Raw genomic sequence first — 24,189 nt, forward strand, 5'->3', positions numbered from 1 at the left:
GTGGGGGTCCCTGAGTATTCTGGCACTCTTGTACCTGGAGGGGTGCAGTCATTTGTGTACTTCCTGGTTTTGACCTACCTGCGGTTATGCGCCTTACTATTTCTGGGTTGAATGGCTGGTGGTTCTGGAGCTATTGGCCCTGGGCTTCGGGTGCCTATGTCAGTCTCTTGCCTGTTTTTTCCAGCATCCTTTTTTGACCTTTTGGTCAGTCATTGGTCCCTGGGTGTGATCAGACTTATCACAGTTAGGTTATCTTTTAGTGCTTATGCTTTCTGGTGGGGTTTCTTCTGCTTCAGACTGCCTCATAATGAGCACCAGATTCTGGGCCTGGCTTCCAGTATGCTACACAGGATCTCAAGTCTTGGTGCAGCTTCCTTAGGCTTAGAGGGACCAGCACTTAGCCTGGAGAGCTACTACAGAATGTTATAATGACATGTTAGTACTCTATCAGAATGTTCCACTGATGTTGGTTCCAACATTTAATATGAGCATAGTATGTTGTCAAACCATACTTGTGAGCATGGGTAAGTAACCTATGGTTCAAGGAGCCAGCCATTAAAAAAAAAAAAAAAATTTGGTACTTTTATTTATTTTTTTGTTAAATGTATTTAACAACAATTATAATGGCCATTAAACTTTTATTGAAAAAATTAAGTGCCTATGACAATGTATACATGACATTGTCCTATGGTAACATTGACCATACATATATATATCCACAGTATTAAACTTTAACAAGTTCAAAACTACTAACCTAGTCAAAAGCATTAATTATAACTTCTAGTTTAGTATAACAAAATACTACGAAAATACTTTAAAACTCCGGCAAAACATTCTTTGTGCAGCCAAAGCTTACTATAAATAAATTTCTATCATCCCCATGTTTAAGTCAAGCTCATGAGATATACAGTATATATACAGACAACTATTAATTACTCATGTCAATCAACTGCTGGATAAGGAATATTAATGAAAGTAATTTGCTGTACCTGTTTAATCAATCAAATGTTATATTTTAAATGAACATTATTTCTTACTGATTTATACTAGATAAATAATCTTTGTCACACCTTGTAAGATTTGTAAGATCTTTCCTTTTAACTTTTTTTCTGTTCAATAGAATACGAGTCAAATTGCACTGGCTTGTAGGTGTCAAAGTAACATTTCTGGCAGTGTGCATATTGGTTTGCTGTGTTGCGGTACTCAAACCTGCAGGTACCTGGTATGCACGTCTACTCTTCCCTGTTGATGTTAATTGTGTGAGATGTTTCTGCCTCCTTGGGTGGTGTTTGTGGAGCCTCAATTGTTAGAATTCCATCATGGGAAAGAGAAGACTCCAGGGCATCCACATTTACCTCTTCTGGCAGCTGGTACTCGATAGATGTTCCGTAGGAGGACTTTGTTGTTTCAGTTGAAGCTTCGGCTTTTGCAGTGACTGTCAATGTTCGTCCTAGAAGAAGCAATATTCTGTATGTAAATAGTACCTGAATTTTCAATTATTATTTGTACAACTGGTGAAAAACATGATGTGAATGACGTTTACTTACATGTATTTGTTTAGTAAAGAGGGCTGTAATGTATAAATTGACCATTGGATGGAATACAACACAAATTATGTTACAATAGAAATCAAGTTACACCTCTTTGTTTGTTACATTTCAGACTTAGTTAAGATTGTTAAATTTCATGGAATACAGGAGAGCTGTCATATAAGGGAATGAAAGTAGATATTGACAAGGACAATTCACATATTAGTAAAATGTACAAGGGTAACGTAAGGGGATCACAGACGTGACAGATAACCAGCATTTTAAAGAACTTCCCAAAGAAGGTTCTGCTGTGGATAGTTAGTTGGAGCTATAGACAAAAGCTGTAAAATGCATCAAACGTAACCTTACTGAAAAAATGAAGTCAAACATTTATCACCGAAGTAATGCTTACATGAACAATACAGACTGGGTCACCCAAAGGCTCAAGGGGTGTTCAGAAATCCCCCCTAACAACTATCCAAGCATACTTTCGAGATTCACCTGTCATCTACTGGAAATCGGGACCAGAACTTGACTTGCTCTACAGGGAAGCTTGGAGAATCAGATTTTGACCCAAAACTGACAGCTTGAAGGACCCCATAAGTAAACAAGGCAAACTATCATTGCTGCAGGATAAATATCGTAATCATGGCACAGCTGACACTTCAAGTCATCTGAGGTCTTGGCCAGCCTGCTCCCTCACAATGGAGCTGCCTGTACAAAAACCTTACAGGCAAGAATGGAACAAGATGGGGAGCTATTGGAGAGCCCACCAGAAAAGGCCATTTCATTACATCAATAATTTCTGGGAGGGATCCCCTCACAACAGCTCCCAGTGTTCACTCTCAGACACTTTTCAAGAAATCAGAAAAAGGTAGGCTGGAGCTGGATTGCGAAAGCTATTGGGAAAGGAAGGAGTCAACACTACAAGCAAGGGCTGTCAACACTACTGTCACACCTTTTTGACAGCAAAGGCTGCAAAACCTTATATGAAGCACAAGTTTACTCTCATCTAGAGTATGCACCCCTTTCCTGGATTACCTGTCCCCTATCATTCATCAGACTGCTGGAAAAAGCAGAGATGGGCAAGAAGACTCATCTCTAGTCTTGACCAAGTCTGGTGGGAACGGTCTGAACATCAGAGCCTGCAACGCCGTTGTGACGTTAGTGGTCTTATGTACAAAGCCAAAATCCTCAAGTTCCGCACCTGGCCCAATTCCGTAGACTACCAGTAGTTGCCACCCATAGCACTAGGCTCTCAACCTTCAAGTCTCTCATGCTGAAAGTGCCTTTCTCAAGAACATTACTACATCAGCAGTCATTCATTCTCGGATGACTCGCATCTGGAACTTATTCGCTCAACAGGTTGATACATGGAGATCAGGTCAACTGATCACATGAAGACTCTGGCATACAGTTGGCTACAGACTCATCCTGTTCCTTATATGATTGTTAGCTAACGATGTTAATGAATAAAGGCTATTCCTACTGATGCATATAACAGGCTCACATCAAGTACATCACAAACAAAGAAGCACATCAACAAACTGGAAAAGGTGCAAAGACATGCTATCAAGTGGCTCCCAGAACTGAAGGGCATGAGCTACAAGGAGAGGTTAGAGGCATTAAATATGCCAAAACTAGAAGACAGATGAGAGGTGATATGATCACTACTTACAAAAGAGTAACAGGAATTAATAAAATTGATAGGGAAGATTTCCCGAGACCTGGAACTTCAAGAACAAAAGGTTATAGATTTAAACTAAACAAAGATGCCGAAGAAATACAAGAAAATTCACTTTCGCAAACAGAGTGGTAGACGGCTGGAACAAGTTAAGTGAGAAGGTGGTGGTGGCCAAAACCGTCAGTAGTTTCAAAGCGTTATATGACAGAGTGCTGGGTAGACGGGACACCACGAGCGTAGCTCTCATCCTGTAACTACACTTAGGTAATTACACACACACACACGTGTGGGGGTTGTGTGTAGGCTGACTCCATACACAGTTTTAAATGTAGATATGATAGAGCCCAGTAGGCTCAGGAATCTGTACACCAATTGATTGACATTTGAGAGGCGGGACCAAAGAGCCAAAGCTCAACCCCCACAAGCACAAATAGGCGAGTACACACACACACACACACACGACAGAAATCATACCTTTAAGGGTAACCTTGACATCCTCTGGCTTGGCATCAACGAAGTTGAAGGCTAGTTTGTACGTGTCCTCTGTCGAGATATTTTCCATATATCCAAACCCTGGCTTTGCAATCACCGGAGATTTAGTGTCTATTCCATGTGCACCCGCACGAGGAAACTAAGAATTTTTATCACATTAGTGGTTGGTTGGCTTAATATTATTGCTTCTCACCTATATTTAAGATACTGTACAAGTAAAATGTATGATAAAAAAAAATTGAATACAAATTGTATTAGGCTGTGTAAACAATAAATTACTAAAGCAGGAAAAATTAACTGCTATATACACTAATGTCAGTATATCCTGTAGTAGTACGAAATATATTATACAAACTATAGTACTTTTAAAACTAATATACAGCACTTATCTATTTATATACAGTATATATTTTTAAATGTTTATTATATATTTGAAAGGTTTCATACAAAATAGACATGCACTACTGTTTAATATAAATATTAAAGTAAGAACTATTTTGTCTCCCTCTTTAATAAGTCAATATTTGATAGTACAGTAGATTAGTTTTGACTGAAGAACTTGTATTGTTTAATATTTACAAAGCCATTCGTAACCTTACATCTCGTAAAAATGAATTCAGGCTGTTATCAATGTCTCTCTTGAACTTCCTCTCCATATCCCTCATGAATGTTTCCATCTGGGTAAAGGGGTCGCGCCATGGTCCACGGTAGAAACAGCGAGAGCACGCTGGAGCTGTCGAAGTGGTGGCATTAGCAAATCTTCCAGGGAAGCGCACTGCCTTGCCCATGATGTGCCTCCCCAGGGCTGCTCGACTTAGCCGGATTAGAATCATACCTGCTTAGATTATCTTCTTGGGCAACCTGCAATTTTAAAATTAGTGAAAATTATGTTAGGTTCTTGCTTACAAATACCATATAGACTTAAATTTTAAATAGTATGAATTTTTAAATGGACTAAACAATTACGTACCTAGTAGTTGATATCGAGTACTACTGATGCAGAATTCTAGTGATTTAAGAAAATTAGTCATATTGCCATTAGCCCTATGATTCTCTCAAGTTGCTAATACTCAACATCTAACGCTAGGCAGCATGAATCTGGGAAACCACCTATATACTGTATTTACCTAGTTGAAAACTATACAGTATGCAGCTGTCATGATGAGTAATCTAGTGGTAATTTTTTCCTGATAAAGTTTTCCAGATATTTTTTAACTGTGGCACTTTTATGGCTTTAGATGGTAGACTTTTCTATAATTATTATTTTTTTTTTTTTTACTTTTTTGGAAAAAGTACAGTACTTTCTATTATGTTATTGTATACGAGTTTCTTCAGTTCTGGTATGATTTCCACCACACCATGCTAAAAAATTTCCAGTGTGATTGTGTAAATTTGTTGATCATTCTTAGTGCTTGAATACATTAGACAAGGTGCAGTGATTGTGTATGGCTTCGGATAGTACATTATATTGTAAATATGCAGCACATCATCAGGCTTTATTGAATAACTGTTTGATTAATGAACCCAAACCTAACCAAAGGATTGGGGATATGTTCAATATAGACATTATGCGGTACAGAAGTACAGTATTTGGATACAGTATAGATAAGGATAACATGACTCATTATACAAACATGATGTGATGTTTGTTTTATCCTGTATCATGCATCATACCAAATGTAATCTTGGTCAGCAAAACCTTGCCAATACACAAAACTGGAGGTTTGCAACGAGATGCAAGAAAGCTAAATTTTTGTGCATTTCATGAATTCTTTATATATCGCTCAATTCTGTGTCGACAGTAACAGGTAATTTTTTCTCTCGCTGGCAAACATTTTGTCATTTGAGAATTCAAGATGGACATGTTTCTGAGGCATAAATCATCCACTGCTACTTCATCAAGGCTATGGTTAGCCTTGATGAAGTAGCAGTGAAATGTCGAAGGTCTGGGGAATGAAAATAAATTTCCTGCTCTTCCACCGAGTTCTGGATCTATACAAAAAATTACCACACCTTACTTGTGAGTCAGGATTTTCAACTTTTAGTAGTCCTAAAAACCAAGCAGAGTACATCAACATAGGTGGACAACAACAACATTCATCCGACACTCTTGTTGAATATCAAGCACTGCACTTGCTGGGAAAACAGGACACAACAAGCGTAGCTCTCATCCTGTAACTACTCTTGGGTAATTACCGAAAAATTGTGCAAGAGCCACTGAGCCCATCCATCCCACTAAATAGGATGGTCCTGATTCACTAATTTGTGTTTACTTGTACATTTTTAATATGAAAGTGATTTTTTTTCATATTAATTTTAGGTGGTGCTACAGTATTGCTTGCATCACAAGTTATCCAGAATTTACATTGCTTTAAAGTTTAAATAGTCAAATACACTATATTAATTTAAAAAGATAAATAGTCTTATTGTTTTACAAACCTGCTTTATGAATGAATAAATATAACATATACAGTTCAAATAATTATTTTAATTTGGCATCCTCAGTGGTTGCTTATCACGTTTACCCGATTTACCTGTGGGCCACTAACCCTAGTGGCCTTCACAAGGACAAGAAGCTGGCAGCTTGTTGAAGGTCCCCCCCCCTTTGCTTTGATTGAGGTCCTTAATATAATCAAGTTTAAGAACTCTTTCTGGAACTGCTATAGACAGTTGTAGTTGTTTAGTTGTAATTGTTTAAGAACCCTTTCCATACATCAAGCCTAATTAAACATGAACAAAATCCAAGAATTTAGAGAACTATTACTAATGTTAAAGGAAATGCTCAAGTGTTAAATTTTGGGTGGTATATTAACTAAATACCTAGCCAAGTTCACCTGTTGAAGGTAGTGCACAGCGGACCGTGTCCGCTCTACAAGCAGGTTTCCTGCTTGCCTCGTGACCTCTAACAGTATTGTAGTTGTAACTGTACCACAAATCTGAATAAAAATGAAAACTAACCACTAATGTAAACTTCTCTTAAAGAGAACAAGAGCGCTTTTCCTGGGTTCGTATCCTGCCCGGGAGGACACTGGGCACAAATCCTTAACTGTAGCCTCTGTTTAACTCGACAGTAAAATGGGTATGTACTTGGTTGTTAAACGATTCTTTGCGGGGGTCGTATTCCAGGAAACTTAGGATTAAGGACTTGCCCGAAACGCTAGCTTACTAGTGGCTGTACAAGAATGTAACAACTCTTGTATATAATAAAAATTAAAAAAATGAAGACACTGCGACGTTTCAGTCCGTCCTGGTCCAAACATTATCAAGTAATAAATAAATAAATAATAAATGAATTTTTATTTAGAAAAAGTACATACATAGTTGATATACAAACATAATTGTGTAATTACGATTAAGTCGTGTAATTACACGTTGATAATTGTCTACGATGGACTGAAATATTGTCGTTCATTTATTTTCTGATGAGTGGCTTGGATATTAGACTTCAGGTCCCCCGACACAACTCATTAACTTCCAAAACGATACTAAATAAAGTTTTTTTTTATTATTATTTTCTACCACAGACGTGACCACACATTTACAATGCTAACCAGCATATATGCATTTTCTTCTGTCCTCCATGGACAGGGTTAGAGATCAGTTAAACATATAGTTTAGGGATTTATTGAACAATCAACTCCCAATAAAATAGTGAAGGGCTGACGAGCTCTGAAGAAGCGATAACGACCACAGACTTCTGGAAAAACTTTATCGTCTAGTTTTATTGCAACCAAGTGACAGCCTTGGAGCCAGCTGGTGTGCTTGCACAATATCATACACTACACTTACTGATGCGGAATATGACGATAAATAGCTGAAGTAGCGTGTGACGCAGGCAAATACGCGAGTCTGCAGGAGACGGAGTTCTCTCGTCAGCTGGGCTCTGCTCATATACAGACCACGCGTGCAAATCCCTGCTTTCACCCTTGACTTTGGTTTCATTTCATACATTAGCGTCTCTCTCCTTTTGATAATTTATACTATTACCTAATAACGATTCCAATGTTTCATCACACAATTATAGGCACACAAATAATGATACATAGCCTTATTCACACCGATTCTATCATTTCACGTTCTATTGCAATATGGAGTTAAGATTGATTTTACCATCATGCAAACTTTCGTGTTATTTTCTCCATTTTAATGTTGCTTATAAAAAGATGAAATTACAATCAAACATAATTAAATAATATTTTTTTAGCCAAATGACTTCAATAAACACACAAAAGTAATCAAAACGTTAAAATTCCTAAGCCGAAGTCAGAGGTTGAAAATAATACGTCGCACTACAGAAAACGGAAAAACAATGATGCAAGAATGATATTAATGATGAAATGTTTTGTTCTATTTGGTCTAGAATGTACATAACCTTATTTACCTGAATTTACCTGAGGGCCACTGCCTCTCTCTAGTGGAATTAACCAAAACAGGAAGCCGGCGATTTGTCAAAAGTCCTCCCAATTTGTTCTGGTGATTTTATCTATTTAAATCTTAAATTACGACAGTGTTTTGGCATTTACGGCTTCAGCGGGTAGGCAGTTCCATGGGTATATTACCCTTCGCGTGATAAATCATCTGCTGGTTTCTGCCATACATTGTGGCTTATTGAGCTTGAAACCGTTGCTCCTTGTTTGTGTTGCATCTGACACTTTAATGAAGTTGTCTGGATCAATATCACCCAAATTGTTCAGTATTTTAAAAACTTCGTCGAGATCTCCCCTGTCATGCCTGGTTTGCAGTGTTGCTAGCCCTGTGGAACGTAACCTTTCCAGATGATTTTTGTTGCCCTGTGTTGAACTTTCTCCAAAGTAGATATATATCTTTCTAAAGATGAGGTCTCCATGCCTGATATACAATCATCCAAATGGGGGGGGGGGGGGCAGGCCGCACCCAGAGATTTATAGTTGAATAACTATCTTTTTATCCTTGAGGTCAAAGGTTCGTTTGACTATTCCTAGAGTTTGGTTGGTTTTCCTTGCTGCAACTCGCACTTGTTGTGCAACTTTTAGTGATTGGTGGATCCTGGCTTCAAGGTCCTTTTTTCATCAATATATTGTAAATTCATAGATGTTACAATCCAAAAAGTTTGTTACTGGCTATCATTATAATTATGCAGATTAGGTGAAATTATAAATGTAAAAACTATAAAACGAAACCCCAGGCGAGTGTGTTACCACTTCGCCACGGGGACTGCAAATTACCCGTTAATTAGTTTTACACTTCTGCTTACAGGCTTAGGCAGTAGTAGTAGTAAGCATCCATCAGTCTCAGGAGACTATGGAGTTGCGCATTGGTTGTACGTCGGTCTGGAACGGCCTTTCCAGGGCGCAAAGAGAGGGCAAGTTGATACGGAGCAGAAACTGTTACCTATGCAGCAGGTTCCCCCCCCCCCCACTTCTTCACGGCGCCGAAAGTCTCCAATGGATTGGCAAAATCCAATACGATTGGTTCCAGCGCCGTCACAGGAACTGTCAGAACGAGACTGAAGGCAACAACGATGTGCCCTAGCGGCTCCAGCTCCGGTGTTTACATCGAAGTTGGTGAAAGAAGGAACAGGGACTCCAAACCCAGAGACCGCCGTGGTCGGGGGCGGATAAGAACCACCCCAGTAAGGGCAAAAACGACCCCAGCCTCCTGAAGCAGAGCCTGGGCCGGACGAGCCCGTGTAGGTGGACGCCCGAGCCCCTGCAGGTGGACGTCCGAGCCCCGCACCTACGAGCTCCAGACAGATTGTCACAGCCCTCTTGAACCCGAGGCCGGCTTCCTTCATGACCCAGCAGTGGGAAGAGCACTATTTATTAGTTAATTATATTATTATTATTATTATTATACAAATTATAATAATAATTGTTGTAATTAATAATTATTAATTACCAATGACCAATGACCTTCACAACCCAGGCCAACATGGATTTCGAGCGGGAAGATCGTGCCTCTCACAGCTACTTGAGCACTACGACAAAGTCACTGAGGCATTAGAAGAGAAACGGAATGCTGATGTGATATACACGGACTTCGCAAAGGCTTTCGATAAATGTGACCATGGCGTGATAGCACACAAAATGAAGTCAATGGGAATAACCGGTAAAGTAGGACGCTGGATACTCAGTTTTCTGTCAAACAGGACTCAGCGAGTAACTGTCAACCATATAAAATCTAGTCCAAGTGCAGTGAAAAGCTCTGTACCTCAGGGTACAGTCCTTGCACCGCTGCTTTTCCTTATTCTCATATCAGATATAGACAAAAATACAAGCCACAGCTTCGTATCATCCTTTGCAGATGACACAAAAATCAGTATGAAAATTACCTCGGCTGAGGACATTGAAAAACTTCAAGCTGATATTAATAAAGTTTTCGACTGGGCATCAGAAAATAACATGATGTTTAACAGTGATAAATTCCAGGTACTCAGGTACGGTAAAAATGAGGACCTTAAACATAATACAGAGTACAAAACACAATCAAATGTACCCATAGTAGGAAAACAGCATGTAAAGGATTTGGGAATAATAATGTCTGACGACCTAACGTTTAAGGAGCATAACCAAGCAAATATTGCGACAGCCAGAAAAATGATAGGATGGATTACGAGAACTTTCAAATCCAGGGATCCCATCACAATGGTTGTACTCTTCAAGTCACTTGTGTTGTCCCGTCTTGAGTACTGCTCAGTACTCACTTCCCCCTTCAGAGCAGGAGAGATTGCTGAAATAGAGGGAATACAGAGAACATATACGGCACGCATAGACGCAATAAAGCACCTAAATTATTGGGATCGTCTCAAAGCCCTCCAAATGTACTCACTAGAAAGAAGACGAGAGAGATATCAAATAATATACACCTGGAAGATACTGGAGGGCCAAGTACCAAATCTACACAGTAAAATAACAACGTACTGGAGTGAACGACATGGAAGAAAATGTAGAATAGAACCAGTGAAGAGCAGAGGTGCCATAGGCACAATCAGAGAACACTGTATAAACATCAGAGGTCCTCGGTTGTTCAACGTCCTCCCAGCAAGCATAAGAAATATTGCCGGAACAACCGTGGACATTTTCAAGAGGAAACTAGATTTATTCCTCCAAGGAGTGCCGGACCAACCGGGCTGTGGTGGGTATGTGGGCCTGCGGGCCGCTCCAAGCAACAGCCTGGTGGACCAAACTCTCACAAGTCGAGCCTGGCCTCGGGCCGGGCTTGGGGAGTAGAAGAACTCCCAGAACCCCATCAACCAGGTATCAACCAGGTATTACTCTTCCTTTCCTCGCCTTGAGTGAAAGGGGGGCTGTGACGATCTCTGTCTGGAACCCGTAGGTGTGGGACTAATATTATTAGTAAGACAGTAAACTAGCCGCCTCTGGCGGTAACAATAAAAAACTCCCTTGTTGGCCCCCTTCGACGGGGGGAGACACCTCCCGTCACGCAGGGTGCAGTCTCACCTCCACAGATCTCCAGTATCAGCTCTTGATACTGGTAATGGCTCAAAAGGCCACCACTTACGGGCTATTCATGCCCGTGCCACCTTTTAGGTGGCTTAATCTTCATCAATCAATCGGTCCCTGTCATTCATCTGAAGACCTCAGTCATGTCGTCCTTCTCTCTCCGCCTCTTTAGGGGAATACAAGGCTGGGCTCCCTCAACCTCCTTCGGATGTGAGGTCCCGAACGATGCATTTTTTATTGTTATTATTATCATTATTATTATTATTATTATTATTATTATTATTATTATTATTATTATTATTGTTGTTATTATTATTATTATTATTATACATTAATTTACGTGAGGGCCAATATTTCTCTAGTGGGCCTCGACGCGGTCAGAAAGCCGGCGGCTTGTCAAAGGTCCCCCCCATTTATCTTGATGGTTTCTTAAAGCTGGATTTTAAAATTCAGCAGTGTTTTGGCATTCATAGCTTCGTCGGGTAGGCAGTTCCATAGGTTAATACCCTGTGTGGTGAAAAAGTATTGCTGTTTCTGTCCTACATTGTAGCTTGCTGAACTTGAAACCGTTGTTCCTTGTTTGTGTTACATTTTATATATATCTTTATATATTTTCAAGAGTTCTTACATTATTGTAAAGCCACTAACACGCATATAACGTTTTGGGCAGGTCCTTATTCTTCATTTTCCCTGGAATACGACCCACCAAATTGCTTAACCATTCGCTGCTGGGTAAATAGAGGCGTACAAGTCACTATGTATATTCTACAAGTATACACCTGTGCCCAAAATCTATACATATTCACATCTCGTCGATCGTTAGAGTAAAAAGAAGTCAGAAACTTGTTAGCCAAATTGCTTTCTCCTCAGGTATGACTCCGCTGACTTTAGCCACCACGAAAGACAAGCCGCTCTTTGGTCCCGCTTCTCAACTGTCAATCAACTGGTGTATAGGCTCAGGAATCTGTACACCAGTTGATTGACAGTTGAGAGGCGGGACCAAAGAGCCAGAGCTCAACCCCCGCAAGCACATATAGGTGAGTACAGATAGTGCGGATCTTGTTGGCAGCTGGCGTCGATATCAAGGAAAAGGGCATTGACGGTAAGTTGGTGATGTCTTGACATCTGTCGTCGATGGTATCATTCCCTGCCGTATGACAAGTTGGGCAGCTGGTGGCGCCAACTAAAAATATAAATTGGTGCTAGTCACCGATCGTAGGGTCTGGTTAGCTTTTACCACTATGTGACTACCTTTTTTTTATTCACAAGTGGAGTAAGAACTCCTAATCTTATCCTAAAACAAACTAATCCACTCTAATCTAACTTATCCTCTCCTAGCATAATCTTGAAACAAATCAAAGAGAGTTGGTAGTGGGCGCTGACTGAGGCCCCAATATAAACAAACAGGGTTCGAGAACACGGGCAGCAAATAGCGTCAGTATAAACAACTAGCTTGGCTGCCCGGAGTGACTCGCGTGGAAAACGTAGATATCACGATCAGTCATCACTGTAATCATGTACATTGCACACAACCATCATCACCGTAGGAAATGTAGATGTTTATCTCTCAGAATGTTTGGTAATATGTTTATTGTTTGGGATGTGTGTCTATGTATGTATTAACACGATGTATTGAACGGGGTGAGAATAGCTTGAGCTACCTCATCCCTTTGTGTGTATTTTACCTCAATAAACTTATTTCAATTTCAGTCATCAGCGTAACCACCTTCACACCGTAATCACCGTCACTCCCCGGACACCACCTATATAGGCACTGTATAGAGGGCGTATCTTTCCCAGATATCTGAATATTATGGGTTCATATTTCTCTTGATCCTGGACGCTCCCAACACTTAATCATCACGTAGAAACAAAAATGTGTGCTGGTTGGTTCTTAAGATAGAGCTTAGTATTTGACTTACCCCGAGCCTATGACTCAACATCCACCAGTCACCCTGCATCACTTATGAACCCATCCCTGCCCTTGTGTGGCAGTGCACAATAGAAAGTTGTTTTCACATATCCATACATTAAAACATTGATTGTAACCATGATATATGTACTTCCGCCTACAGTTTAGACCTATTGTCTTATGTATGACCCCCAGGAGGCCTGGTCGACGACCGGGCCGCGGGGACACTAAGCCCCGGAAGCACCTCAAGGTAACCTCTGTCCTGCGTCGCTCTGGCCAGTGCAACCCGTTCTCGCACTTTCGTATAGTAAATATTGACTTATTAAATACGTGCATATGTGACAAACTAATTTATTGTGAATATTTTAGTTTACCTTGAAAAGCTCCATAGAAAACACCAACCTTACCGACCTTAAGGTCGGTGTTTTCTATGAAGCTTTTCAAGGTAAACTAAAATATTCACAACAAATTAGTATGTCACATATGCACTTGTTTAATAAGTCAACATTGACTATAAGAAAGTGCGAGAACGGGTTGGGCCAGTTGTTACTGCAGCTAAGCCGGAGGACATTCAAGACATCGGAAATTGACCGTGGACAAGTATTTGCAGTTTGTACAGTGGTCAGAAAAATGGACACTAGACAATGGACAATCTGTTAATTGGGTCATTATGCAGTTCTGAACAAAATTAGAGAAAGTGGGAGATGTTTTGACCAGAGAATGTGTGTTACAAGAGTCAAAATGAACTGAAGACGGAGGCAATGGAACAAAATCTAAAATTTCAAGAAAATATTAGGTAAAATAATTAGACAACGGAAAGAGAGGACTCAGTAATTTGAACGGCAGGATAAGAATGTGAGACGAGATGGAAGGTGAAATAATGGAGTAATGAGTAGGAGGAAAGAATAGGAGAGGCGAATGGCATAATGAAAAGAAGGAATGATAACATGAGAATTTATCTGAAATCTTTATATTTAAATGTTAATATTGCAATGCTTTGTGATATTCTTGTATATATGTTTCCCCAGAATGAGAATGTCGTCACGACCAGTTAAAAGCGGCTAAAGAAACTTCTTATAAATGTAAATAATTTATTAGTTTTCTCTTTGTGAAATACTCATTAAATACTCATAAAATAGTAAGACATAGGGTATATAAATATCTAATATCTACTGCATACATTGCCTACACTACAATTCTTTGGCTTGATTGAGGGCATCGTTGCACTTGCTTGGTTGAGAACATCGTTGTACTTACCCCAGATGGAGCTAAAATCTTGGGACACTGAGAGTCCCAGTCCCGAGGTTCTCCAAGAGCACTACGAGGCAGATTCCATGCACCCTTGCCTATTCTCAGGGACACACACACACACCAGTAAGCCAGATCGTTGGGTCTGTAAGAATGATTGCCTTCTGGTGTCTCGAGATCTGGAACATTTATTGGTGCTTATAGGCAGCTCGGTTAAAGTTACTCGGGGCATCCATGCTTGAGAAACAGAGATTGGTCAGGCTGGACAAATTTAAGTTTAGTGAGGTGATTAATGAGATGTTCCAGGAAGGCATGGCACCATTGAGAAGCGTTTCAGACTCCAGGAACCATGAACGGAAGATACCATGGAGAGTGTTCTAGGGCTAACAGTCGTAACTGAACAGCAGGAAGCATTGTGGACACTCGCCTCCATGGTTAAGGAGATATTGTGTGAAGTGTTCCTGGAAACCAAACGTGACTGGAAGAGTGAGAGCAGCATTCAAAGCTGCTATTGTTATGGTTGTAGGAGCATCTGTTCATGCTACTAGATCATGGCTAGAACATTGACTGTTGGTAGAGGAAGTAGTGATCCAGGTACCTGGCAGAATCCTCGACCCAAATATGTTACTGGATGGAACGGCTTAGGGATTTGAGTTTTCCTCTGTGGAGGGAATTAGATCAATGGCCGTATCTCTGGTAATGGAACTTCCAGCGGGAAATGCGTTTCCAACACTCTGCCAGGCTGGGGTTCCTTTAAATTGTCAGTTTTAGCATCAGAGGTGCTGTCTGTCATGAGAGCTGTTGTCTCCGTAGCTGCTGGGGCAAAATCTTTGTCAGAAGGCATAGTGATGGAAACTTCCTGAACGTGGGAGGGAGAACGGCTCAGTGGTTCCGGAGCTTGTTCGTCAGGCGGGTCTACAAAGACATTGTCATCTAATGGAGTATCTAAACTATATGGACTGAGGAAGAGATTTGGCTGGGTTGGCAGGCCACCACTGGGGCTGTTTCCAGCCATCGTATTGTCATCCTCATGGCTCTGTTCATACACACACGACAAATGGTCTGGCCGCAGATGAAGAGAACATGGAGGACTCTCCAGACCACTGTTCTCCTTACCTGGCGTGTAGGCTTCTCGCTCCACTGCTCCTTGACGCTGCAGACGAGGTTTTGGACGGCCATTTGGTGACGGCCTGGTTGATAGCGTCTCTTTGGCGAACTGGCTCTGGCTGTGTTGACGTGCTAGTCCAAACCCACGCCCATCCCCTCTCCGTAGTGATCCAAGTCGAGAAGGATTAGTGGGCTCGCTGCTCTTGACTTTGCCACTGCTGTTAGATGTATCTGATGAGACTGATGAACGTGAGATACGCCAAGTAGCTGTCGACGCCGAAGTTGCTGTTGACCCTGAGGTGCTTGTCGACGCCGAGGTAGCTGTGGAGTCTGGTCGAGATGATGACAAACTACTCTCTTGGGATGGTTTGTGGGAGGCTGTCCACGAGTTATGGCGGCGACGGTCCATCAACCTGAGTGTTGAGGAGCCACGGCCTTTGCGCCAAGTGTCCGACCAAGATCCACTGTATGTATCGCTGGAGAGAGACGTGTGTCGAGGCCCACGGTGCTGGGCAGGGTCCGTCTGGTAACTCGTGTCGCTTGAAGACGTAATTTCCTCAGCTCCCCTGGTACACAAGAAGTACTTCAGTGACGTGAAAGTCCACCGAGGGAGTTTCTTCTTCTTTTTCTTCTTCTCTTGTTTACCTTTACAGCTGCAGGACTGCTTGTCTCCTTGTGAGGTGTGGTCGATAGCGCTATTTGTGTTGGCTGGTGTCTGGCGGTTACTGAAGTTGGACGAGTGGCGACAGCGACCGATACCCCGAGTTACTCGTGACTCCTCGATGGTCTTGCACAACATCACACAATCTTTCTTAAACTGTTTAGTTAGGAGGGCATAGAGAAATGGGTTACAACAAGAGTTCAGAGGCAAAATGAACACCGTAAACACTTTGGCTTCCTCGAGGGAGATAAGATGCATGTCGAAGGCCGCCGTCAGAGAGAAAAAAGCAATGGGTGCCCAACAAATGAAGTCTGTGAAGACTAAAAGTGCCATACGCTTGGCGATGCGCGAGTCATTGCTGTTCCAGGCCTGTGAGCCGCGAATTGCACAGTAGATTTTGAAGTAACACCCCATCAGGATAAGGAACGCCACGCCGTTGATGAACATGAGGAAAACCACGTAGCCCAGACCAGCGCCATCAGTCTCAAAGGGCAGACAGACGGCGAACTTACGATAATCGGAAACCCCCGTTAATGGTAGCACAGCCATAGTGATGGCAAACATCCAACCCACAACCATGATGTAGGCGGCCTGCCGGAGGGACAGCCGCTTCTGGAGGTGCATAGCGTGTGTGATGGCGTAGTTCCGCTCCATGGTGATGACAGCCAGGGTGTACACGGACAGCTCCGAGCTCAATACCCCGAGGAAGCCCGCCACCTGGCATGCTGGTGACATCTGCCAAGGGATGGCGTACATTCGGAACTCCCCCAAGGTAGAAGCGTCCGCCACTGCCAGGAACCCTGCAATGGATGGCGTGGTGAGTTACTGGTGAGTCGATGATGAGTGTCGCGAGATAAATGGTGAATGTGGCGAGTCAATGGTGGGCGTGGCAAGTCAATGGTGGGTGTGGCAAGTCAATGGTCGGTGTGGCAAGTCAATGGTCGGTGTGGCAAGTCAATGGTGGGTGTGGCAAGTCAATGGTCGGTGTGGCAAGTCAATGGTGGGTGTGGCAAGTCAATGGTCGGTGTGGCAAGTCAATGGTGGGTGTGGCAAGTCAATGGTGGATGTGGCAAGTCAATGGTGGGTGTGGCAAGTCAATGGTCGGTGTGGCAAGTCAATGGTGGATGTGGCAAGTCAATGGTGGGCGTGGCAAGTCAATGGTGGGTGTGGCAAGTCAATGGTGGGTGTGGCAAGTCAATGGTGGGTGTGGCAAGTCAATGGTGGGTGTAACAAGTCAATGGTGGGCGTGGCAAGTCAATGGTGGGTGTGGCAAGTCAATGGTGGGTGTGGCAAGTCAATGGTGGGTGTGGCAAGTCAATGGTGGGTGTGGCAAGTCAATGGTGGGTGTGGCAAGTCAATGGTGGGTGTGACAAATCAATGGTGGGTGTGGCAAGTCAATGGTGGGTGTGGCAAGTCAATGGTGGGTGTGACAAATCAATGGTGGGTGTGGCAAGTCAATGGTGGGCGTGGCAAGTCAATGGTGGGTGTGGCAAGTCAATGGTGGGTGTGGCAAGTCAATGGTGAGTGTGGCAAGTCAATGGTGGGTGTGGCAAGTCAATGGTGGGTGTGGCAAGTCAATGGTGGGTGTGGCAAGTCAATGGTGGGTGTGGCAAGTCAATGATGGGTGTGGCAAGTCAATGGTGGGTGTGGCAAGTCAATGGTGGGTGTGGCAAGTCAATGGTGGGTGTGGCAAGTCAATGGTGAGTGTGGCAAGTCAATGGTGGGCGTGGCAAGTCAATGGTTGGTGTAACAAGTCAATGATGGGCGTGGCAAGTCAATGGTGGGTGTGACAAGTCAATGGTGGGTGTGGCAAGTCAATGGTGAGTGTGGCAAGTCAATGGTGAGTGTGGCAAGTCAATGGTGGGTGTGGCAAGTCAATGGTGGGTGTGGCAAGTCAATGGTGGGTGTGGCAAGTCAATGGTGAGTGTGGAAAGTCAATGGTGGGTGTGGCAAGTCAATGGTGGGTGTGGCAAGTCAATGGTGGGTGTGGCAAGTCAATGGTGAGTGTGGCAAGTCAATGGTGAGTGTGGCAAGTCAATGGTGGGTGTGGCAAGTCAATGGTGAGTGTGGCAAGTCAATGGTGGGTGTGGCAAGTCAATGGTGGGTGTGGCAAGTCAATGGTGGGTGTGGCAAGTCAATGGTGGGTGTGGCAAGTCAATGGTGGATGTGGCAAGTCAATGGTGGATGTGGCAAGTCAATGGTATGTGTGTTTGAACTTGTCTTACGGAATCGACCAATACGTTAAAAAGTGTAACGTATTAGTAAAAATTATAGCACCATAAATATTCATCTTTTTCTACGCATCGGCCTCGATAGATGAGGCGAGTCACTTGGAGAGAGAGAGAGAGAGAGAGAGAGAGAGAGAGAGAGAGAGAGAGAGAGAGAGAGAGAGAGAGAGAGAGAGAGAGAGAGAGAGAGAGAGAGAGAGAAAAAAAAAAACACAGGCTGCCTCCCCCCAGCAACCTACCGAGATAGACCCCCATGAAGAAGTCGGCGACGGCGAGGTTGGTGACCAAGAACCGCGGCACGTCCATCTTGCTGTAGGCGGCGACGAGCACCACCACCACCACGCCGTTCCCCATCAGCGCCAGCAGGAACACGATCCACACCCCACACCTCAGCGTCCACCAGTCGAAGAGGTCGCGGCACGGCATGAACGGCCCTGCAGGGTGTTGGACGCAGGAAGGTCAGTTGAGCTCACAATTGTTGTTATTGTAATGAAAACTGCTTTACAATAATAATAAAACAAAAATAAATCATAATAATGATAATTATAACATTTACAAAGGATCATTTACAGAGGAGACGTCATAGTGGGTGCAGAATCTGTATATTGTATAACGTCTGGAATTCCGTGCGACGTTTCGCGCATAACTTACGATAATTTCCGTAAATTATGTACGAAACATGTTATAAATGTTTAGGGGTAATCCTTCATACTATATGAGAGGTAAAGTAATGTGTATCATTGACTCAATGAGAGATTATTTTTTAAAGTAATCATATAATAATGAATAATAATATTACTAACTTATTTTACAGTCTGTTGCTTCCGAGGAAACTTATAGCGGCTGTACGGACCAAGTATTTAATAGTCACAATAACAGTCAACACAAAATGTCTTTAATGTGAATGAAGAAATGTGTGAGAATTATGGTCATATAATGTTAACTGTTCCTTTGTTTCTCTTTCAAACTGGTTATAGAACTTGAGCATTTTATAGCCTTAGGTAATAATCCACGTTTATTGTAGCTGACAACTTATATATGAGTCAATGATGAATATATATATATATATATATATATATATATATATATATATATATATATATATATATATATATATATATATATATATATATATATATATATATTGAATGGAAGTGATTGTAGAAAGCCTATTGGTCCATATTTCTTGATATTTCTTTCTACAATCACTTCCATTCAATACCCATTGCTTCGTGTTCTGTCTTATGTTGATGAAATTAATACCCTATATATATATATATATATATATATATATATATATATATATATATATATATATATATATATATATATATATATATATTTATATGTATGCTGCAATGTAATAGAATTCTTGGAGTGCAAGAACAATCACAGTGAAACAAATATTTCTAAACATTCTCGCTTCGTAAGACGTGGCAAGAGAGAAAGAGAAGAGAGGCAAGACTGCAAGATACTCACGAAGACACACACCTCATTTGTTACTGAAAATTAAATATTCTCTCTCTCACTCTTCCTCTTACTCTCACTCTCTCTCTTGCCTTCCTCTTAAGTCCTGACCTGGGAGAGGAATACACTGTGGTCGCAGGCGGAGGGAGGAAGCAGTCACGTGGAGGACCTGGTGTGGGCGGTGGTCGCCCACTGGCGCCGAGGGCGAGGGCGTGTACTGACTGCGGGAGGATGTGGTGGTGACGGCGGTGGTGGAGGAGGAGGCGGCGGCGCTGTCGGTGGCGCTGTCGGTGGCGCTGTCGGCGGCGGTTGTGGTGATGTTGGTGTTGGAGGAGGAGGAGGAGGTGGTGACGGCTAGAGAGAAGGCACTTGCCAGGTTATCCCACACCGACCTAAACTTAGCCAAGACTTCTACAAACGGAAAGAACTCAATTAAAGGTTACGGCATTTCCCTTTCAAGAACAAGAGAAGAAGCAAAGTATAATGAAGGAAAAGGGTAGACATGGGCATTTCCATTCAGGATGAAGGGGGGGAGGGGGGTGGGGAGATGGGTATAGCTGGTCTAGGTACAAGGACTTGGGTATGTCTGCCCAAGAAACGGATGCAAAAGGGAACAACTGATGTCTCTCTTAGGACCAAAGGGTATAGGCATGGGTATGTCTGCTCGGGACCACGAGAGGGGGGGTATGACTACGACTGAGAGTAAAGGAACAACGTACGACGTGTATTAATGATGAATAACACCAGGAGAGGCAGGACAAGGGAGGGGCCTACCATGATGGGACACAACACCAGGAGAGGCAGGACAAGGGAGGAACCTACCATGATGAGACACAACACCAGGAGAGGCAGGACAAGGGAGGAACCTACCATGATGGGACACAACACCAGGAGAGGCAGGACAAGGGAGGAACCTACCATGATGGGACACAACACCAGGAGAGGCAGGAACCTACCATGATGGGACACAACACCAGGAGAGGCAGGACAAGGCAGGAACCTACCATGATGGGACACAACACCAGGTGAGGCAGGACAAGGCAGGAACCTACCATGATGGGACACAACACCAGGTGAGGCAGGACAAGGCAGGAACCTACCATGATGGGACACAACACCAGGAGAGGCAGGACAAGGCAGGAACCTACCATGATGGGACACAACACCAGGAGAGGCAGGACAAGGCAGGAACCTACCATGATGGGACACAACACCAGGGGAGGCAGGACAAGGCAGGAACCTACCATGAGGGGACACAACACCAGGGGAGGCAGGACAAGGCAGGAACCTACCATGATGGGACACAACACCAGGAGAGGCAGGACAAGGCAGGAACCTACCATGATGGGACACAACACCAGGAGAGGCAGGACAAGGGAGGAACCTACCATGATGGGACACGTGCTCAATAAGAAACCAATCATAATATAGCTACTTCAAAAGAGGACTAAGAAAAAGAATACACCATTTTCTAATTAATGAAAACACGTAAATTCCATCTAGAGTGCAAGTAACATTGATAAACTAATTTATATCAGACGAATATAAACAATTAGTTCATTCCTAATAATATTAATTAAACTGACAACATGAACTGCTAACGTAGTTCTATTTCAACCAATGGAGGGGCAGTACCGAAAAGTAATCGACATATTTAAGTTATAACTAGGTTTGTAAACTAATGAACATTATATATATATATATATATATATATATATATATATATATATATATATATATATATATATATATATATATATATATATATATATATATATATATATATGGGTACCACCCCTTGTGCAATCATAGGGACCCATAGCCTCGGAGAAGGGAACACAGAGCATTCAGAGAATACCTTTCCGTTTAACTCTAAATGCGTATGAGTGTTCACTTCTCCTATCACCCCTTTTTTTATTATTTATGCTGTACACTTTGATATACAAGGCTACACTTGTATATTGAGGCTGTACATGTATATGCATGCAAGAAAGCCCTTGTGAACTACTGTATGAACAAATCCACATAAGTATCCCTGTGCGTACACTTTAATATTTCAATAAATAATCTACATATCTTTATATGCATGACTGGATGTGCATATATGCACAAATGGTGCAGCATATGCATGTATATAGGACAGAGATAACCCCCCCACACAACTAATCAACGCAGTCTCACCCTCGGATTTCCATTGCGTGGAGGTGTTCCAGAGTCCTGGATGGATGTCCTGGAACTGCGACACGTCGAAGAGGACGTCCTCGCCGATCATCGATGGCTCCTCCTCCGTCCAGCCCTCCTCCTCTAGGCTGCCAGGGGGGAGGCGACACGCGGTAATTATTAGCCAGAGGTCTCTGCTCAGATATCATTGCAAATTAAAAAAAAAGAAGTATTTAACCCTGAGGAAGATTAACTTTCCCTAAAAAAAAACAAGAGTCCATCTCAGAAACACATCTTAAGAAAACGTCCACATTTACACGAGAAAGACAACAGTCCTCCCCTCCCAAGAGGGACGCCAAGGGCCCCTAACCTCTGGTAAGACAAACACTCACCCGCCGAACTCAAGGACCTACACATCGAGAAGCGAAGCTCACCTGAGGAAGGGGCAGCAGTGGTAGGCGTAGGAGAGGGCGAGGGTGCGCACCTGTGGGAAGTGCTCAGGCCCCGGGAAGACGCGCAGGTGCGGGTTGTTGTGCACCTTGATGGAGAGCACGTGCTTCAGACCCTCGTGCGGCAGCTGCGGGAAAACATTGTCCCCAAGGTTGCTGCAGGAGAGAGAGAGGGGGGGGGGCAGCGTGTTATTGGTCGTCTGGAGTGTGCAGGGCAGGTGACGTGAGGGCAGGGAAGGTGAGGGGACGGGCAGGGAAGGTGATGGGAGGGAAGGTGACGTGAGGGCAGGGAAGGTGAGATGAGGGGCAGGGAAGGTGATGGGAGGGAAGGTGACGTGAGGGCAGGGAAGGTGAGATGAGGGGCAGGGAAGGTGATGGGAGGGAAGGTGACGTGAGGGCAGGGAAGGTGACGTGAGGGCAGGGAAGGTGACGTGAGGGCAGGGAAGGTGAGGGGACGGGCAGGGAAGGTGATGGGAGGGCAGGTGACGTGAGGACAGGGAAGGTGACTTGAGGGCAGGGAAGGTGAGGGGACGGGCAGGGAAGGTGATGGGAGGGAAGGTGACGTGAGGGCAGGGAAGGTGAGATGAGGGGCAGGGAAGGTGATGGGAGGGAAGGTGACGTGAGGGCAGGGAAGGTGACGTGAGGGCAGGGAAGGTGATGGGAGGGCAGGAAAGATGAAGGGAGTACAGGGAATAGCTCTAAATCCCTCCCCCCCCCCCACCCCTTTCTCAGTGAAACAGTTAGCGTCACGTCTCTTCCCAGGATGCTACCAGAGGGATGAGTGAGGAGGGAAGTGTACCTTATGAGGAAGGTAGGAGTAAGGGAACGGGATAAGAAGGTAAGAGAAAGGCAATCGGGCGTAGGCACAGTGTGAAAGGAGGTAATCAAGCGAATGGATTATTATTCCCGCATGGATTACATATTCTTGCCTATCCTGACCCCTTATCCCAGACCCATTTACTAACTTCTGACATGGCAGTCCCGTTACCAGCAGGTTCCTGGTGCTTCGGAGATCATTAACTGTCTAATAATTGTAAACAAAGCCGCCAAAGATTGAGAGAAAAGATGTACAGGTTCGTAATTACTTGCGTAGCTGCTTCGTAAATTTGGCCCCTGATCGCTAATCCCATTTCACACTTCCGGGGTTCCTGGCCTCAGCCGGCGTCAACCCTGAGACACCGCTGAAGGAACACTGCGAGCCCCGTGAAGACCCGTCACAGAGGTACCCAACGGCTGACGGCGGCCTGAGCCAGTACTTACATGTCCTCGAGGCTGACCAGAGGCAGGAAGGCGCCCTCCTCTATGTGAGTGATCTGGTTCTTCTGCAGCGCCCTGGAGGGAACACGGCAAGGTGAGGCATTGGTTGTGAGGAATGTGACGGTGTGTGGAGGAGGGAGAGGTGTGGAGGAGAGAGGGTGTGGAGGGAGAGGGAGAGGTGTGGAGGAAGGAGGAGGGGGGGGGGGATGGAGGGAGAGAGCATGAAGCTGATAGAATGAACATTTGGCTGAATTAATTTTAGAAAATTATGTAAACATTTAAGCCTCGGGTCAAGAACCAGAACCGGTTAAGTTGCTTAATTAGCGCCATATTTCCCCCCAGAACACGATCCCCCGATTGATTTACATCCAGTTTCCCCAGTTACCTGGGGAGGAGGGAGGAATATCTCTTTCAATTCTCTTTCCCATCTTGATTCTACACAGTTCTTCTCTTCTTCTGATGTGCACAATAAACTAGCCGCCTTAGGCGGCAACAAGTAAAAATTATCAAAATGTCTGTTCTGATTGTAGGATTCTTGACCCTGTCAGTTCTG

At 43.5% G+C, this 24,189-nt stretch overlaps 2 protein-coding genes across 6 annotated transcripts in view; both read right to left on the bottom strand.

The window, feature by feature from the left end:
- Positions 1–569: 569 nt before the first annotated feature.
- LOC123754270 (heat shock protein homolog) lies at positions 570–7,650 on the bottom strand. The gene is made up of 4 exons (XM_045736510.2): positions 7,495–7,650; positions 4,305–4,566; positions 3,688–3,844; positions 570–1,450 (listed from the first exon to the last, which is right to left on the bottom strand). The coding sequence occupies exons 2-4, from the start codon at positions 4,536–4,538 to the stop codon at positions 1,233–1,235; spliced, it is 609 nt and encodes a 202-aa protein (XP_045592466.1). The 5' UTR covers positions 4,539–4,566; positions 7,495–7,650; the 3' UTR covers positions 570–1,232.
- Positions 7,651–14,139: 6,489 nt separating this feature from the next.
- LOC123754269 (leucine-rich repeat-containing G-protein coupled receptor 4) overlaps positions 14,140–24,189 on the bottom strand; it is a 128,141-nt gene continuing 118,091 nt past the window's right edge. For 4 of the 5 annotated variants that reach the window (XM_069326414.1, XM_069326415.1, XM_045736507.2 and 1 more), the window contains exons 14-19: positions 23,640–23,711; positions 22,365–22,535; positions 21,952–22,079; positions 19,882–20,181; positions 18,543–18,737; positions 14,140–16,875 (exon numbers count right to left, since the gene is read on the bottom strand). In XM_069326414.1, the coding sequence (XP_069182515.1) occupies positions 14,981–16,875; positions 18,543–18,737; positions 19,882–20,181; positions 21,952–22,079; positions 22,365–22,535; positions 23,640–23,711 (2,761 nt within the window). In that variant the 3' untranslated portion in view covers positions 14,140–14,980. The remainder of the gene's footprint in view (positions 16,876–18,542; positions 18,738–19,881; positions 20,182–21,951; positions 22,080–22,364; positions 22,536–23,639; positions 23,712–24,189) is intronic. The other variant, XM_045736508.2, reaches the window with a different exon arrangement.

This window comes from Procambarus clarkii, chromosome 18 (genome assembly GCF_040958095.1).
Source record: "Procambarus clarkii isolate CNS0578487 chromosome 18, FALCON_Pclarkii_2.0, whole genome shotgun sequence".
NCBI lineage: Eukaryota > Metazoa > Arthropoda > Malacostraca > Decapoda > Cambaridae > Procambarus > Procambarus clarkii.

Bases quoted from the DNA above. Each gene is read 5' to 3' on its own strand.
- LOC123754270 (XM_045736510.2), bottom strand. From the start codon at position 4,538: ATGATTCTAATCCGGCTAAGTCGAGCAGCCCTGGGGAGGCACATCATG. The intron at 3,845-4,304 runs GTAAGGTTACGA...AAAAATTCTTAG, and splicing joins TGAATTCATTTTTACGAGAT to TTTCCTCGTGCGGGTGCACA. The intron at 1,451-3,687 runs GTATGATTTCTG...TGCTTCTTCTAG, and splicing joins TGTCAAGGTTACCCTTAAAG to GACGAACATTGACAGTCACT.